The sequence below is a fragment of the Scyliorhinus canicula genome, chromosome 2, assembly GCF_902713615.1.
Source record: "Scyliorhinus canicula chromosome 2, sScyCan1.1, whole genome shotgun sequence".
NCBI classification, from domain to species: Eukaryota; Metazoa; Chordata; class Chondrichthyes; order Carcharhiniformes; family Scyliorhinidae; genus Scyliorhinus; species Scyliorhinus canicula.
In genome coordinates, this window is record NC_052147.1 from 169,123,013 (window position 1) to 169,137,294 (window position 14,282).

The following is a 14,282-nucleotide window of genomic DNA, read 5'->3' on the forward strand; positions in this document are numbered from 1 at the left end:
CGGACTTTTAATTTTCTGGCCAGTCTGCCATGCAGGACCTTGTGAAAATCCATGCCGAAAAACATCAAATGTGCTACTACCCTCATTCATCTTCCTTGTTACCCCCTCAAAAACTTCAATCAAGTTATTCAGAAACAACTTTCCTGAACACATCTATGCTGACTGCCCTTGATTAATCTGTACTTTTCTGAATGATGATTTGTACTTTCTGTCCTTCAGAATGTTTTCCAATAACAGTTTGCCTATAACAAAAGAAAATCAGGCTGGCTGACGTGCAAGATGCTCAGCACATCCTTTACTCATCTCTTTATAACGTTAATATTACTAACCGCCTTGAAAGGGTTTCAAGTGATTCGGTAAAATAAATCCTGACACCTTCCTCTTCGTGGCCTGACATGGCTGTCTGCCCCCTGCCGTCTTCTGAGCGGAGGTGCAGCAAGAGTTGGGGAAGTGGCAGGCGCATGCGCAGCCGCCCCCCTGCCCAGAATGAGCGGCGAGTGTGGGAGCGGAGAGAATGTCGCTGTCAGCAATAAAAGATGTAGGAACAAAAAACAGACCGGGAAGGATGTTGCTGTGAGTGATAGTTCCTCTGGTTTAGGGGGTTCGAGTGGCGGAGGAAGGCAGGCCGTCAGCTCAGACCAAAGCGGTGCGGCATTAGGGATGGCGCCGGCCCCAATGTGGCCGCCACTATATTTATTTATTGCTGAGCACATTGAGCCCAGCAGCAGCCACTGTGCGCTGCCAGGGTAACTAAGGTGGAAGGTATCCGAAATGGACGCCAAGCAGTGTTGGGAACAGCACTGTGGGTGTACTTGCATTACATGAACGGTGGTACAGTGCTTAGCACTGCTGCCTCACAGAGCACAGGCACCCTGGTTCAGTTCTGGCCACTGGTGTGTGTGGGTGTGGAGTTTGCACTTTCTCCCAGTGTCCGTGTGGGTTTCCTCAGTCCACAAAGATGTGCAGGTTAGGTGGATTGGCCATGAATAAATTGCCCCGAGTGCCCGAAAGGTTCGGTGGGATTACTGGGTTATGGGGGTAAGATGGGGACCTGACCCTACTTTGTGTGCTCTTTCAGAGAGTCAGTGCAGACCAGCGCCGGCCCTAGGGTTGCTGGCACCCCGGGCAAGCTGAACTTCGGCGCCCGCCGGGGGGGGGGGGTCCGGAGGGGGCCTGGGGGGGGTGGAGGGGGCCCGAGGGGGGGGGGCGGAGGGGCGGCCTGAGGGAGGGCGGCCACCGCGCATGCGCTGGTTGGCACCGGCCCAACTGCACATGCGCGGGACACGAGTCTTTTACGCGGCGCCCCTAGCACATGGCGCGCCGGGCGACTGCCCGAGTTGCCGGTACCTTGAGCCGGCCCTGGTGCAGACTTAATGGGCCAAATGGCCTCCTGCACTGTAGGGATTCTAAGGTGGCTCACGAATTCTCATAACAGGTTTACGTAAGCAGGAGGAAGATAGAAAATTGCAGTTGTAGATCCAATGAAAATGGAAAGATTTGCAGATTGGTGTAAGAAAGTATGCCGAATAAAAAGAACAGTAAAAGTCTCACAACACCAGGTTAAAGTCCAACAGGTTTGTTTCAAACACTAGCTTTCGTAGCACTGCTCCTTCCTCAGGTGAGGGAGCCTGAGGAACCTGAGGAAGGAGCAGTGCTCTGAAAGCTAGTGTTTGAAATAAACCTGTTGGACTTTATCCTGGTGTTGTAAGACTTCTTACTGTGCTCACCCCCGTCCAACGCCGGCATCTCCACATCATGAATAAAAAGAATATCGAGAAGTTTGAAAAGCTGTGGTGGAGTCAAATGCTGACTGATAGCATTGATGTATCTTTTAGCAAAAACGTTGACAAATGCAGTCAACCTACTCGCTGCTATTAGAGCCACTTAACCTAGATATATTTAAAATTAAATAGAATTTTGATGCAACATAAAACATATGTTGGACAGCGAGAGCCTTCTCCCGCGGATGGAGGTGGCTAGCACGAGGGGACATAGCCTTAAATTGAGGGGTAATAGATATAGGACACAGGTCAGAGGTGGGTTTTTTACGCAAAGAGTGGTGAGGCCGTGGAATGCCCTACCTGCAACAGTAGTGAACTCGCCAACATTGAGGGCATTTAAAAATTTATTGGATAAGAATATGGATGATAAGGGCATAGTGTAGGTTAGATGGCCTTTAGTTTTTTTTCCATGTCGGTGCAACATCGAGGGCCGAAGGGCCTGTACTGCGCTGTATCGTTCTATGTTCTATATCTATAGAATTTACAGTGCAGAATGAGGCCATTTGGCCCATCGAGTGCACCAGCCCTTGGAAATAGTGCCCCACTTAAGCCCACATCCATGTGCAGACTCCGCACACAAGTGACCCAAGCTGGGAATTGAAACTGGGACCCTGGAGCTGTGAAGCAACTGTGCTAACCACTATACTACATGCTGGAGGAGGGGGAACATATAGCCTTGTCTGAGGAGGCGGATCAGGAGGGAATGGTGGAAGAGCCTGTGGAGGAGCCGCAGGAGGGATCAGGAGGGAGGACAGGCAGTGGCAAGGAGAATCAAGGAGGCTCTCATCCTCACCCTCTTCTCATAGGACGAGGCTTTGTCTATCAGTGCAGCCCCTCTCCCAATTCCCATCTTAATCCCTCCTTCAACCCCATTCCACTCCTTCCTCCCCCCCCCTCTCCCATTCCCCTTCTATTTTCCCCCCGCAATTCCTCCTTTCTTCCCCCGTGCCCCCAATCTTCATCGGGCGCGTTTGATCTTGGACCACTGTGCTGGGGGGGGGGGCAACATGGAGTGCAGGCAGGCATCTCATGTATCAGGTGTAACATGTTTTAATAGTGCACATTTGACACTTGCTTTGTCCCTAGCTACAGATTGTGACCCCTCCCATTGCCCAATCATTGTCCCTAGCTACAGATTGTGACCCCTCTCCCCGTGCTCACTCAATGATCCTCAATCTTCTTAATCTTCCGTGGTCTACTAACGTGGCTAGATGTGTCCTCAGGATGCACATCAGAGGTGGAGGCAGCCTGCTTCTTTTTGTGTCCTGTTGTCTTTGATGCCCTTGGCGGATGTCCTCTTGAACGCCTGGAGCCGGATGGCCACGGCCGATTTATATATAGAAAAGTGTTTCAGGGAAGCTTCACTGTACCAAAGGACCTCCTTCTAAATCATGACTCACTCCCTGTTCTTTCCCAATGGCCTGGTTTATATATGATACAAATTAGTTACTTCTGCTGTGTCAAGTCGTCCAATGTTAGCTAACAATGGTAGGTGATGCCTTCAAATCATGCTTCAGTTTTGCTGTCTTAAAGTAGAAATTCCCTTATTGAAGACTGCCTAACATTCAAATATAATGAGAACAAAAAGGAACTTGAAGTTAAGTGAGATATGGCCCTTTTTGTGTATAAACATTATCCTATTTACTTTGTTGCCCATTTATGTTGTCATTGTTTTATTGAATCTGTTTACAGGTCCAGGGTACAAATGACAGTAGTATCGTTAGCAAGTGTTCAATGGTCAATCTAGGCTATTTCAACGATGTCTTTCTGAAAGGATTTGTAAATAAAACCACCAGAAGAGCTCCACTTATAAATCGGTATGATACAATGGGTCTAATTATTTGGCGATGTTGTGAAAATTATTTGTGCATTTTATGCATTTTGCGTGTTCGGGCTTTGGAGTCAAGTTGTTTCATTGTTGTCAGCTTACCGTACTTAAATCATGATGCATTTTTAAATTTTCTCCTCTTCTGAAAACATTGACTAATGTTTGGCACGGTTCCTGCCTGGTTCAGCATTTATTGCCCATCCCGAATTGCTCTTGAATGGCTTGCTAGGCCATTTCAGAGAGATAAGAGTCTACCACATTGCTGTGGATCTGGAGTCACATGTAGGCCAGACAAAGGTAAGGATGACAGATTTCCTTCCCGAAAGGACATGAGTGAACCAGATGAATTTTTACAACAATTGACAATGATTTCATGGTCATCATTATACTTGATTTTTATTGAATTCAAATTTCCGCATCTGCTGTGGTGGGATTCGAACCCTGGTCGTCAGAGCATTCCCTGGGTCTCTGAATTACTACCTCAATGCCAGCCTTCCCATTTTGAGCATTTAGGTCATTCTTCAGGTGGACGATTGGGTCGGAATTGCACTGTCCACTAATCCCAGCAAGAGTCAGTACAGTAGAAACAGTGTATGATTTACCACCCCACCCTACCTGTTTCCAGAGCCCAAGAGTGCCGTGTTTGTACCAATCCATATACAAGGTCAGCTTACTCAGCACTCGTGTTGCGATGCTGGAGCAAAAGTGACCTCGTCTTTGGCAAATGCTTTTCGTGTGTTTGGTGACCACTTTTACATAATATATTTAACATACCTTTAAAGTGGGAGTATCACGATCACTTGGGGAAATCAGCAACAAAACTATAAATAATTAACATCCTTGTTTTTTGGTCATTTTATGTTTTTGTTAGTGCTAACGGAGGTCAGTTTTAGAAGTGAGGTAATTTTAATCAAATTGAAAAGCTATAAAATGTCATGTTGGCAGCACGATATATTTAGGTATGTGGAAAAATTTATTTTTATTTGTTCATGGGATTTCAGTGCTGCTGGCAAGTCCAGCATTTTGGTGCCTATACTAATTGACCTTGAGATGGTGGCGTAGGCCGTCTTTTGAAACCACTGACATCCATGTACGCCCACAATGCTGTTAGGAAGGGAGTTCCAGGATTTTTACCCAGCAAGGATCAGTACAGAGGCAACTTTGACTGAATATTTCCCCCTTAATTGTTTTTTCATAGAATCCCTACAGTGCAGAAGGAAGCCATTCAGCCCATCAAATCTGCACCGACTGTCTGAAAGAGTCACCCACCTAGACCCACTCCCCTGTCCTATACTCTCAACCCCATAACCCCGCATAACCTGCACATCTTTGGACTGTGGGAGGAAATCGGAGGAAACCATGCAGACACTGGAGAATGTACAAACTCCACAGTCACCCAAGGCCAGAATTGAACCTAGATCCATGGCAGCAGTGCTAATCACTTTCATAGACATTTCCCCACTCTATTCAGTTTTCTGAACCACGTTTCTAAGTGTGTTCGGGAAAATTTCAAGACTGGCATCTATCCAGAAGTTTTCTATTGACGTGTAAATAGTATTAGCATGCAAAACGATAACTGAACAATCAACTGACTTTAATGACAAATGGTTTGAGTACAGTCAAGGCATATTCCCACAAAGAGGGAAGGTAGGACAAATCCAGAACTCGCTGAAAAAAATGTTCTTATGAGAGATGTCAAATGGATAGTACAATTGAGAACCAGGTTGAATAAAGAAGGTTCAAAGTTGAATTAGGAAAACAAAGAGAGAGTATGAGAAGATACTGGCAGCTAACAAAAGGTAATCCAAAAGTCTTTAATAAGCAAATTGCCTATAGTAAAAGGGTGATAAAAGGAGGAGTGAGGCTCCTTAGGGACCAAAAGGCAATTTATGTATGGAGGGAGACGGCACAGCCGAAGTATAAAATTAGTATTTTGCATTCATCTTTACCAAGGAAGAAGATTCTGGCGAGTCATTGTGAATAGGAGTTAGTTCAGACACTTGGGTGTAAAATCGATAAGAAGGATGTAGTAGATAGACAGACTCTGCACTTAAAAGCTAATAAAGCACCAGGACCGGATGAGATGCATCCAAGGATGCTGAGGGAAGCGAGAGTGAAAAGTACAGCGACACTGACCATAATTTTCCAGTTTTCCTTAGGCTCGGGTGGTGCCAGAGTACTGGAAAATTGCAAATGTTTCACCCTTCTTCAAAAAGGGTGTAAAGATAAACCCAGAAATTACAGTTTAACTTTGGTGGGGAAACTTCTAGAAACAATAATTTGGGAGAAAATTGATAGGATTTGTTAAGGGACAATCGTGTTTAACTATCTTGCTGGAGTTTTTTTGAAACATAACAGGGTTGATGAGAGTAATTACGAAGCAATGATATGGTGTGCGTGGACTTGCTAAAGGCATTTGATATAGTGGCGCACAACAGACTTCTGAGCAAAGTTTATAGTTCATGGAACAAGAGGCTCAGTAGCAACATGGATATAAAGTTGGCCGAGTGACAGGAAACAGAGTAGTGGTTAAAGGATGTTTCTTTGACCGGAGGAAGGTTTCTAATAGAGTTCCCCAGAGTACACCCAGATCTTGGTGTACAGGGCACAATTTCAAACATTGTTGATGATACAAAACTTTGAAGCGTTATGAACTGTGAGGTGGATCGTGTAGAACTTCAAAAGGGAGTATATAAATTGATGGAGTGGGATGATAAGTGGCAGGTGTGTTCAGTGTGGATAAATGTGAAGATGGATTGGAGAAGTTGGGACTGTTTTCCTTGAGGAAGAGAAGTCTGAGAGAAGATTTGATAGTGGCATTCAAAATCATGAGGGATTCAGACAGAGTAAATAACGAGATACTGTTCCCGCTATTTAAAGGTTCAAGAATGAGAGCGCACAGATTGGCCAAAGAAGCAATGGCGAGATGAGGGAAAATTTATTTGTTCATGCAGTGAGTGATTAGGACTTGAATGATGGGCCAAGGGGCGCATGGTAGCTCAGTGGTTTCTCCCCGTGATAGCACTATTGCTTCACAGCCCCAGGGTCCCAGGTTCAATTCCCGGCTTGGATCACTGACTGTGCAGAGACTGCACGTTCTCCCAGTGTCTGCATGGGTTTTCTCTGGATGCTCCAGTTTCCTCCCACAAGTCCCGAAAGGGTGCAGTGATTCTGCATTCAAAATCGAGAAGGTTCTAAACAGAGAAGGAAAGTTGCTGTTCCTGTTGGCGGAATGGTCGAAAACACTGATATGTTGGATGATCGTAAAAGAATCAACGGCCATATGAGGAGAAACATTTTTACCTGACAAGGGGTTATGTTTTGGAATATACTGCCTGCAAGCGTGCTGAAGGCAGATTCAATCCTGCCTTTCAAAAGTGAATAAGATAAGCACCTGAAGAAAGAACATTTGCAGTACTATGTGACAAGTACGGGCAAGTGGGAAAAGGTTAAATTACTTTTGCAGAGAACTGGCGTGACACAGTGGGCAGAAAGGCCTCCTTCTGTGACCATTCTGTGAATCTGTGAATAATCAAGATCATGTTCTGTAAATAATCAAGATCATGTAACTTGGTGGCAGAATCATAGACCCATGATAAACTAAGTCTTTGACATCTTTATCAGAATAAGAGAGCCAGGTGATAAATGCCGATCTTGGAATCAAGATTAGCTGAGTGCCAGCACAAAAATGGCTTCAACACAGTGAATTTATTCGGAGCACTGCTTCTAATAAAGAAGGAATCCATTGCATGACTTGCAACGTCATGCAGATTTTTGTAAGTTGTGAACCAAAATGAAAAATGTTTTATGCACTATGATTAATAATTTATGCTTATCGCTAAGGACCCAGGTTCGATCCCGGCCCCGGGTCACTGTCCATGTGGAGTTTGCATATTCTCCCTGTGTCCGTGTGGATTTCATCCCCACAACCCAAAGATGGGTAGGTGGATTGGCCATGCTAAATTGCCCCTTAATTGGAAAAAAATAATTGGGTACTCTAAATTTATTTTTTTTCAAAATAATTTATGCTTATTTATTTTACTAATTTAGGGAATTTGAGCTTGAATTCCATCCAAAGCCTTGAAATTGATGAAGATGAACTGTTTAACCACTAAATTGTACTTTGATGTATCTTGGATTTGCACTAAAATCAATAGGAGTCTAATTTAATTTTTTTCACTCTGAAGTGGCTACTATGTGAGGGCGAAGGCAGTGGATTACAGTCTGCGTTGCTTTTTGCAACAAACAGCGAGTTACTCTCAGAGACAGGTGAGTTTGTTGGTGATATTGCTTTGTTCTGTTACAAATGCATTCTCTACATGAAAATAATGATTAGGCATATTTAACTTTCCACTATGTTGCCCCCCCCCCCCCCCCCCCCCCCCTTTCAGGTCCACGCAGTGCTTTTGTGACTAAGCATGTGACCGTTCATCGTTATCCTTTGCTAATGCTATTATATGGCTATCCTCATGATGTGTACGATTCTGATTAGGTAGGATCCTGTGAGGAATGCTCAGTAGCTAAATCAGACCACCAACGCCAATCAAGATTGGGAATTCTGTTTACAGGAACAGAATCCCAAATTTTCACCTTGGCACTTCATCACCTTAGAATAGAAAGTCTGCCTGTGCACACGGATATTTTGTATATCAATTTTCCCATATTCTGAATTCACTTTCAAGAAACAATATTCTGGATATTTTTGTAATCTGTTGTCAGGGACAGATTCTCAGGTATATGTAATGAGAGCAAATGCATTATGTTTAAGCTTATGAATTTGCAACTAAATTGTGAGTAATTGTATGCATATATCAGGATCATACTTGTTCTGAATATTTATGTTCTGACAGCAAATGAGAATAGTCCACTAAAATGCAACATTGTAACTTCGTATGCATTCTCATTTCTACAGATCCTTTCACTGGGAGCTGGATTTGATTCCTTGTACTTTCGGCTAAAGGCAAGCGGGGAGCTGAAAAATGTGGTTGTATATGAGGTGGATTTTCCAGATGTTGTTCAGCGCAAAGCCACTCTGATTAAAAACAAGCAGGAATTTGTGGAGCTCATAGGCTGCATTGATGAAATTAGACCAACCCAGATGGGTATGATTGTTTTCCAAGTACATGCATCATTGAAAATGCTTGTTGAGTTTGGCAAGGCCTTTGACAGTGATACAATGGGTGAATGATATCAGGCATTCTTGCTAAATAGGATTATAGTTTGCATGCAGTGACTGCTCAGTGTTTTTGTCTTATAAATTCGGCAGTATGAAATTAAGGTTGCACAAAATGTTTAAACATGTATTAGAAATGACATCAAAAATCTGGATGTCTATATGTACCCATGAATGTTAATATTTGTCTCTTATATGTTCCATAGACGATGACTACCAGTTTATACATACAGCAAACAAAACTATCAACCTTAAAAGAAACAATTATCCATAGGTTCCAAAACATTACAGAAAGCGTTTCTTACATTAAAAAAAATCTCATTCTCGTTTGGCAGTCTTCTAATAGTAATAATATGTCATTTTTGGAGTTGCAGGTCATCTGTATCTTAGCAGTATGGATTACAAATTGCTTGGCATTGACCTGACTGAAATAGTGGAATTGGATAATCTACTAATGCAGATTGGCCTAAATCCCGCTTGTCCGACCCTGATATTATCAGAGGTTGTACTGACATACATGAGAGTTGAAAGGTAAGGACAGTTGATTTGGACAGGATTGATTGATGGTAATTTTAATCTAGTGGATGCGCAGCTATTTTCAAAGAGATCAGCAACAAGGGTGTTTGTTCTGACATAACTGTTCCACCTTCCATATTGATGGCCCAGTGCATCTAAATAGAGAGCAATCAACTACAAATTTTAAGTTGTTAGAAGGAATAATTATTGGCTATTTCATAGTTGCAATATTTGAGTATTGCAATTGGGTTGTTAGCTCAGACATCCACAGCAGGGGTGGACCCCACCCCCAATGGATATCATGATGGAGTGAAAGTCTGCACGCCATTAACTCTACTTGATGTTCCCCCACCTCTTAATAGACTCCCAGCATCAGTTGGAAGGCCGATTCCAGAGGCCCATCATCGGACTCTGACCTTGTAGATGCCTCTTCCCCAACGCTCATTCGAGTACCAGTTAGCTTGGCTGACCCTCCGTCCTCCTGCGAATATGTGCCCTTGCAGTGACCACCAGAATATGGGACCTTTCCTACACTAGATCCAATACCAACCAATGCCTGTGTCTGGTGAAGGGTGCAATTGTTATGTGCTGAGATGGCTCTGCATTTACACATATCTCTTGAGTTGTCTCTTTGCTCCTATCAGGATTTGTGCTGACGCTAAACAGTTCTTCTGGATCAGGCTTGCCCTCTCCCTGGTGGCAGTTGTAATTGAGAAAGTAGAGAACAAGTGACTATAAGCTGCTTCTAACATGGAGGCATCCTTGGACCCGAGGTTTCTATTACTTGCATGTATCCTTACTGGTTGGAGACCTGAATCCAATCTCCCCATCCCCAGTGGCCTGGCCTCGCTCCACCCCTGCCAGCTGGGCTGCTCTCACCTCAAATTCAGTCACTTCCTTGAAGTGTGGCTGACTCTCTCCCATCTCCCCACAACCTGGTGCCACCCTGCTGGTGGGCTATCACATGGCCCCCACAGAAGGGCGCAGGACAGGGGTTGCAGAGCGCATTGTTGGCATGGGTAGTGCCAACCATGGGTATGCTGGCAGGGAAGGGTGGCGGCATTAGAGGCCCCCCGATGCCAGTTACTGACAGGGGTGCCATGTGGAGGACAAAGTGTCGGGGAATGGGGGAGGGGGGGTGCGGGACACAGGCGTGGACAGTGATTGCAGTGCAAGCCAGGGCCACCGAGCAGCCCGTAGGACCTGGTTGAGCACAGGCATACTCACCATGCTCACGTGTCTGCGATTCACCCCCTGCAAATAATGGAGTTCGGTTTCCAATCAGGAATAGTTGGCATCTGCCTAGAGTTGGGTATCAGTTGGGTGTGTGGTGGTGGGTCACCCACTAAGTGGGCACTACTACATGGTGTTCCAACATTTCTTGCTCTGTCCCCTGCAGCCCCCCGAGGCGACCCCGGGGGTAACCCCTGACTGCCCTGGGGGCCCTGGCCTGTGTCCACCTCCCACGCCCGGCCTGGCAAACCCTCTGCTCCAGGCCCAGCCCATCCCCACACCCTTCAGACAGAGAACCGAACAGTTGGGAATGTCGGTGAGCAGGTGTTTATTGTGATATATACAAGTATTGTGCCCTGTCCCTATCGCTAACCTATGTGTTTCGTGCCTGCCACCTTAACTGGTGTCTAATTTTCTTACCTTACGTGCCCTTAGCTCCTTTTATTTGGCCCCCCAGATAGTGCAGCAGAAGTAGAGGCGGCCCTCTGCATATCTCGCCCTCCGACCTGAGTCCTCTTTGGCAGTCCTCTGGAGCGGCTGGGCCCATTACATCTTCCAAGTGTCACAGGCGACGTGGCGCTACCCTGTTCTGCCCGCTGCCCATCAAATGCGCCAGGGACAGGTGGAGGGGATTCGGAGGCGCCGCGGTGTTCCGGCACCTCTTCTGCGGGAGTCACTGGCACAGTCCTGTCGTCTCCTCCTCCCATGGGGTGCTCAATGGCCCCCGGTCTACTACTCCTTGGGACTGAGGTGTGGCTGGAGCGAGCTCCTTGGGCTCCCCCGCCACCTGGCGCTGCCAGTCCTAGAGGCTCGCTCTCTTCTCGGCCAGAGTCTTTATGCTCGCGGCCGTGGAGCACACGGACTGTGTCACGTCCTTCTGAGAACTGCTCAGGCCAGTGAGCGGCAGGCCAGTGTCCTTGATGCCCGCAACCATGACCCAAGTGTTGCTGCAATGCCCATGCCATGCCTTTGACATGGCAGCCCTGTCATGTGCATCAGCCACCACCCATACAGAATGCCCCAGGCCTTGGACATCCTGACCCATGACCGATACCATTGCACCCAAGGCATCCATGTTGGATGTCATCTGTGCAGTGACACACAGTATCAGCACTGCCTCCTGCCCCTGCAGACGGGTGGACCCCTCATGAAACCTCCTCCTGTAGCCCCCAGATATGTGCCTGCGTCTTCAACATTGATTGCACCACCCTTTACAGAAGCTGGTGACCCGTCTGGACGGCAGCTAGTCCCTGTGGTCGGGCTGCCCTCCGACCATCCACCCCCTCGGGGTTCCTACCTCTTATCTGATGTACCGCTGCATGTGTGTGGTGCGCACCAGAGAGAGCCCCAGGAGTCTTCATGAAAAGTGCCCAACCGAGGTGAATGTCTCTGGGATGGTGGAGGGTGTCGGAGTATTGCGGGCGGGGGACCCCAAATAGACTCACCTCATCGGCTTGTGATCGTGCAAGAGAAAAGACAAGACACAAGACTATTTCGTGGTTTGTGGGGGGGGGGGAGACTCACGCCATAGGGACATCGCAATTCATTGGAGGCTGACTTGGATCTCTTGGCAGCACGGTAGCATTGTGGATAGCACAAATGCTTCACAGCTACAGGGTCCCAGGTTCGAATCCCGGCTTGGGTCACTGTCTGTGTGGAGTCTGCACGTTCTCCCGTGTGTGCAGGGGTTTCCTCCGGGTGCTCCGGTTTCCTCCCACAGTCCAAAGATGTGCAGGTTAGGTGGATTGGCCGTGATAAATTGCCCTTAGAGTCCAAATTACCCTTAGTGTTAGGTGGGGTTACTGGGTTATGGGGATAGGGTGGAGGTATGGTCTTGGGTAGGGTGCTCTTTCCAAGAGCCGGTGCAGACTTGATGGGACGAATGGCCTCCTTCTGCACTGTAAATTCTATGATACTATGATAATGCTAACCTCCGCCTCTGCGACTGCCTGCTCTCCAACACTGCCGTCCAACACCCTCTCTGCGAATGCGAGGTGCTGCAGGTCCAGCCGGCTCCCTCCAGTCTTGTGTGCCCTGCAGCTGTGGGCCACCTTTTTCTGGGGGGGGGGGCAGATAATGCACAGTGTGAGACACTTGGACGCGGGAGCATCAGAGGCCCCCAACCAGTGGCCTGTGTGTGCAGGGCACCCGGCCATGGCGAGCGGTATGGATGTTGGCATTCGGTGCAGGGTGGGGTGTGACGGGGCTGCCAGCACGTGGGGTTCAGTGGCCCACTAAGTGGGGGGGGGGGGTGATGGGTGTGGGCATGGGGGTGGTGATGCAACCTGGCTACTCTGAGGAGGTTGTGCAGCTTTTTCCTTCACTGCTGCCCGGTCCTAGTGGTATGGCTCACAACTCTGCCACTTGCGCACAGGCCCGGTCGAGGTCGAAAAGTTGCAGCCTTCCTCCCATCCCAGGGACCGGGGTGTCCACCTCTCCTCCAGGGCATCCAGCAGTGTCTCCAGCTCTGCATTGGCAAACCTCAGTGCTGCTCTTCGGGGTGGCATCTTCGTGGGTGGAATATGTGTGTGTGGGAAGTGGAGTACTCGTATCCGGCTGCAGCTTGTCAGGCTCTCGAGTGCCATTCCCAACCCTGGTGAATCACACGCTGGCATGCATTGGAATTACACTAGTTCCAAGTGGCTAGTTCCAGTGCTGGCCCGTTAGCATGACCTGATTGGCCCCAGGACCAGCACTGCCATTGGGTCCAGAGAACAACCACAATTCAATCCCGGCATCAGCACTTAGTCTCTGAAACGGAGAATCCCGCCCCTTATTTTTCTTGCTTGAAGCTATGTTTTTTTTTCAATAATGAGCCCAAGATTTGTAACAAAGTTACATTTTTGTCTAGTTCTTCAGCAGTAATCCATTGGGCAGCGGACCGATTTCCTTCAGCTATATTTGTGGTCTACGAACAGATACGTCCAAATGACCCCTTTGGTCAGGTCATGCAGCGACATTTTACGCAGTTGAACTCCACTCTGTACGCGCTCATTCAGTTTCCTGAAAAGGAAGCTCAACGGATTCGTTTTTTAAATGAGGTCAGTTGAATACCCCCGATAGTCCGTCTTTCACAATTATGATGCTGTATGTTCTCCACACAGCAAACTGGAGTGGAGGGTGTCATTCACAAAATCTCATTGAAATGTCTATTAAGAGTTTTTTTTATGTGCTTGAAAGATGTTAAAATTCAAAATCAAGATTGAATCTTCAAACAGATGCTTTAATATTCAGTGAGGAATTCTGTGATGATATTCCAAGAGTGAAGATAATTTTTAAAGTATTTTTAAAATCTCAACCTTAAAGTTACAAAGCCAATGCGCAGAATGGACAGGGCAAACCCTTAATCCATCTCATTGAATCATAGAATGTACAGTGCAGAAGGAGGCCATTCAGCCCATCGAGTCTGCACTGGCTCTTGGAAAGAGCACCCTACACCAGTCCACACCTCCACCCCATCCCCATAACCCAGCAACCACACCCAACACTAAGGGCAATTTTTGGACACTAAGGGCAATTTAGCATGGCTAATCCACCTAACCTGCACATCTTTGGACTGTGGGAGGAAACCAGAGCACCCGGAGGAAACCCACGCACACATGGGGAGAATGTGCAGACTCAGCACAGACAGTGACCCAAGCGGGAATCAAACCTGGGACCCTGGAGCTGTGAAGCAATTGTGCTAACCACTATGCTACCGTGCTGCCCATTGCTTGCTCCAAAAGCTAATTCAAATTGAAACCAATTTATG

At 47.0% G+C, this 14,282-nt stretch overlaps 1 protein-coding gene across 4 annotated transcripts in view; it reads left to right on the forward strand.

Annotated features, from left to right (window-relative positions):
* Positions 1-448: 448 nt before the first annotated feature.
* Positions 449-14,282, forward strand: part of lcmt2 (leucine carboxyl methyltransferase 2) — an 87,911-nt gene continuing 74,077 nt past the window's right edge. For all 4 annotated transcript variants that reach the window (XM_038789003.1, XM_038789001.1, XM_038788999.1 and 1 more), the window contains exons 1-6: positions 449-573; positions 3,474-3,598; positions 7,797-7,878; positions 8,522-8,711; positions 9,157-9,313; positions 13,383-13,572. In XM_038789003.1, the coding sequence (XP_038644931.1) occupies positions 487-573; positions 3,474-3,598; positions 7,797-7,878; positions 8,522-8,711; positions 9,157-9,313; positions 13,383-13,572 (831 nt within the window). In that variant the 5' untranslated portion in view covers positions 449-486. The remainder of the gene's footprint in view (positions 574-3,473; positions 3,599-7,796; positions 7,879-8,521; positions 8,712-9,156; positions 9,314-13,382; positions 13,573-14,282) is intronic.